Source organism: Lactuca virosa, chromosome 9, assembly GCF_052849685.1.
Source record: "Lactuca virosa cultivar CGN04683 chromosome 9, Lactuca_virosa_CGN04683_v6, whole genome shotgun sequence".
NCBI classification, from domain to species: domain Eukaryota; kingdom Viridiplantae; phylum Streptophyta; class Magnoliopsida; order Asterales; family Asteraceae; genus Lactuca; species Lactuca virosa.
The window spans coordinates 269,061,328-269,065,556 of NC_136434.1; the positions used below are offsets into that span (position 1 = coordinate 269,061,328).

General features: G+C 39.7%; 1 protein-coding gene across 1 annotated transcript; it reads left to right on the forward strand.

The window, feature by feature from the left end:
- The first annotated feature begins 242 nt into the window (after positions 1-242).
- Positions 243-878, forward strand: LOC145140530 (uncharacterized). The gene has a single exon (XM_079073991.1). It carries the CDS (start codon positions 243-245, stop codon positions 876-878), a length of 636 nt encoding a protein of 211 aa, XP_078930117.1.
- Positions 879-4,229: the final 3,351 nt, after the last annotated feature.

The following is a 4,229-nucleotide window of genomic DNA, read 5'->3' on the forward strand; positions in this document are numbered from 1 at the left end:
TTATCAAAGTTTTTCTCTCAACAATTGGTATCAGAGCAAAAGTGGTTGCCTATTAATCCTTTTGAGAAAAACGAAACTCTTTTCAAAACTCTGATTTAAAAGGCCTTCTATACCACTAAAGCTCATAAAAAAAGGAAGGAAGAATGTCACAAGCTTATTCGTTAAACGTTTCAAACAGTGTTGGAGGCTCTAACAGAGTTCCAATACTCCTTGCAAGTGAATATCACCATTGATCACAGAGAATGGAAAGATATCTGAAGAGACTCGGTAGAGACGTGTGGAGATCTGTTGAAGAAGGACCTCATGTCCCAATTCTCACTCCTATTGCAGCTGACGGTGCTCAAGTCAGACTTGGAGGTGGTCAAGCAGCGATGAACAGACCCACCAATGATGATCTAGAAAAGATGGAGAAGGATGCAATTTCCTTCTATGAAATCTCATGTGGTGTTGCTCCAGATAATTTAGACATCATCATCAACTACAAATATTCCAAGGAGATCCAGGACGTGCTGAAAAATCTCTACCAGGGGTTTGAACAAGCTCAAGAAAAGAAGCTCACCACTGCCCTAAATGAATTCACCAATTTCAAAGCTCGGCCCGGTGAGAGTCTTGATGATTCGTTCAAAAGGTTCAACCTCATAATCACGAAGCTATCAAATGCTGGAACTGTTCGAAGCAACCATGAAACCAACCTGCAGTTCCTGAATGGTCTAGGAAGACGTTGGACCATAAACAAAATGATAGTTCAGGGTGAGAGGAAGATTCAGACTCTTTCACTTTTCAAACTCTACGTTGAACTTCATGATCAAGAGTCCACGATGTTAAAAGAATGTACAGACTTGGGTGGTCCACTTGCTTTAGTGGTCCAAACTCCTTAGTTTTCCATCAAAGCTCCCCCGTACACTTATCCCTAAGAGTCGTCATATCTGTAGACGTATGACAACTCTTTGCAATCTTATGAAGCAGCTGTTGAATTAGATGATGAGGAATAATTTCAGAATGCCATTGTCCTCGTCAGTCAACAATTCACCAGACTTCCACCACCCACTTTTCACAAAATCCAACAGTTCAATAAACCACCATTCAACCAAAACTTCAACCCATAGAGCAACCACCAACATTATCCCAGAAACACTCACCATAATCCTCAGCCTCATAATTCTCCCCAGATAAAAGAGAACCCGTAGACCAACAAGTCACAAGACTCCGGTCCTACTACCAAGGACAACAAGGATGGAGTTTTGGTCTGTCACAAGTGTCACAAAGAAAACTACTTTGCAAGAAACTGCAAAGCAAATGTGGTAAAGGAGAAAGCCTTCTATCTCAGAATGGCTAAAGAAATGGAGGATAAGGAGAAAGAGAAGAAAAGGGAATGTGTCGCCCAGGTTCGAAGGGATCATCAGGTGTGGTCCTCGGGTGATCAAAACGACGAACCAGATAACAACTGGAAACGAGGGAAGATATGCATGATATCAGCAAGTGACAAGGATGGATCTGCCAACCTGCAGAGGAATTACTGCTACATGGTAAGGGAAGGGACCCTCAACATCATCGAACACGTAAAAATTATAATTTAGTCCAATGGTTATAACATGCATGATTGTGAACCACATTTAGAAAGACTTAATGAAACATGTGTTGTCGTCCTTTCAGACTACAACAACGCCTTAGATGAAAAGAACATAGCGACCCAAGAGTTGTACCATGTGATAGGAAGACTAGAATACAAAAAGCTTAAGGTCAATATGTTAGATCTGTTGTTAGAGAAAGATGCTAGAATTCTTAGTGAAACCCAATTTGATGTTTATTTTAGTCAACGGGATCTTGCCCGAAAAGAAATTGTACGCCTAAATCGTTTAATTGAAAAACTGTTTAATGAAAGTGAAGTTATTGAGAACTTAGTTAATAATGGGACCATAGACAACACGTATAATTGGGGATGGTCCAGTGGGTACTCTGCCGACGAGAATTCTCCTCCTCGGTTTAATGTCGAACGCCCCTATGTCCCACCAGACCGAGACTTTCATTATCCAGTTAATGACAAGACTTTTCCCTAAGACATCCGATGTTACTTCGGTAGATTCATGAACTTAGCAACAATTGTGTCATAGAGGAAATACATCCTGAATCCTCGGGAAACTTAAATAGTTTCTTACTCATCATTGGTACAATTAGTCCCGATTCTCAGTCCAGTTCAGTTGTGGACAAAGAAATTGGTATGGAAGAAGCCAAAATCATGACATGTCCCAACAAAGACTCTTCCTTAACTTACTCTACGGTACTCCAATCTTCATTACCGCAGACCCCAGTCAAGTTCACAACCACTCTTCAACCTGTTTCACATGAACTGCCCATTGGCAATTTGGATTTTGGACAATGTTCCGAAAGTCATGAAATTTCTAGTTTTGAAGACTCAAGTCCTCGGTCGATACCAAGATCAAAGAATTTAAAAAAACCGCAATTAAATATTTCTGATGTTGTTCCACCAAAAGTTGAAGCAAAATATGGTTTAGAAAAGGGGATCATATTCCGACGTGAAAAGCGGGAAACTGATTCCAAGAACAAAAATTTCAAAAACCAGGCCAAATTTTCAAACAAAAGGAATTTTGAAAAACCCATCACTACAAAAACTTTTCAAAATCACAATGCAGTCGATGGATCGTGCAAAAAGGCATGTACAGTGACAAAATCTCTTGAATCAAATACCAATGTAAACTTTCAAAAAGGAGTCAAGTCACCATTACAAAATTCCTTAAAAGAAGCAAAATTGAATGGTGTTTTACACACTTTACATTCCTTGAAAACCCATTAATCAGTCAGAAAGTCAAAACCTAAGTCTAGGTCTGAGAACAAGACTTTTTCAAAAACATCGAACACTCCGGAAAAACACAATCCAATGACCAGTCCAAAGAAAGAGACCACACCCTTCAGAACCATGACCAAATATGGATTAATGAAAAGAACCTCTCTTTTTTTTATCCACTACCAAAAGAAAAACGTCAAGTCCCATCTCAAAACGATCAAAAGAAAATTGGACATCATGGATATAGACAATAATAGAAAAAGAAATCCCCTCATGACTCCCACATGCATACTCATATTAGAAATGTTTCCCATGTTACCTCGTGCTCCAAACTAGTTTAGGTGCCCAAACTAACCAACTGATCATGCAGGTTATATGCAAGGAGGTCCATGAAGAAGAATGGTTAATTGATAGTGCCTGCTCCTTGCACATGACTGGAAGGTTAAAATACCTTCGTGACTTCAGGCCAATCAGTGGTGGTGGACACGTCACCTTCGGGAACAATGAAAACGGGATAATCTGGGGATATGAGGTGTTGACTATGGGTAGCTTCTCAATTCAACAAGTTGCTTACGTAGATGGTCTTAAACACAACTTGATCATTATTGGTCAATTGTGCAAAACTGGTCATCGGGTTGAGTTTTATAATGAGTATTTCTATATCATGACGAGTGATAGAAACAAATGCTTGATCAAATCCAAAGCCGAAGGGACAATGTATCCACTGGATGTCTCCTTAATCATCGGCAAACTGTAATTGTGTTTCCTGTCGAAAGCAATATCTAAGGTGAGCTGGTTGTGGCATCGAAAGCTAGCACATCTGAATTTCAGATACATCAACAACTTGGTGACTGAAGAGTTAGTTAGAGGACTACCAATTATTAAGTTCAATAATGATAATTTGTGCCCATCGTGTGAATGTGGTAAAAAAAACCAAGGGAATTCATTCATTGATAATCAATTCCTCAATTGCTGGACCGCTAGAGCGTCTTCATATAGACCTCTGTGGTCCATCAACGGTAGTCAGCCTTCACCACAAGAAATACATTCTAGTTATAGTTTATGATTTCACTCGTTTCACTTGGGTCTTCTTCCTATGACTCAAATCAGACACACCGCATATCTTGATCAACTTCATCAAAGAGATAGAGCTTCAGATCAAAATTCCCGTAAGAAGAATAAGAAGTGATAGTGGCATAGAGTTAACTAATCAGCTGTTAAATAGCTTTTTGGTATCAAAAGGGATCAACCATAACTTCTATGCAGCATACACACTGCAGCAAAATGGAGTGGTGGAGAGGAGAAACCGAACGTTGGTCAAAGATGCAAGATCCATGCTCAACTTTGGCAACTCACCTCTCTACTTTTGGGCTGAAGCAAAGGCATCTATGCCAACTTACCTCAACAAGACTCTGTATGAAGGTCT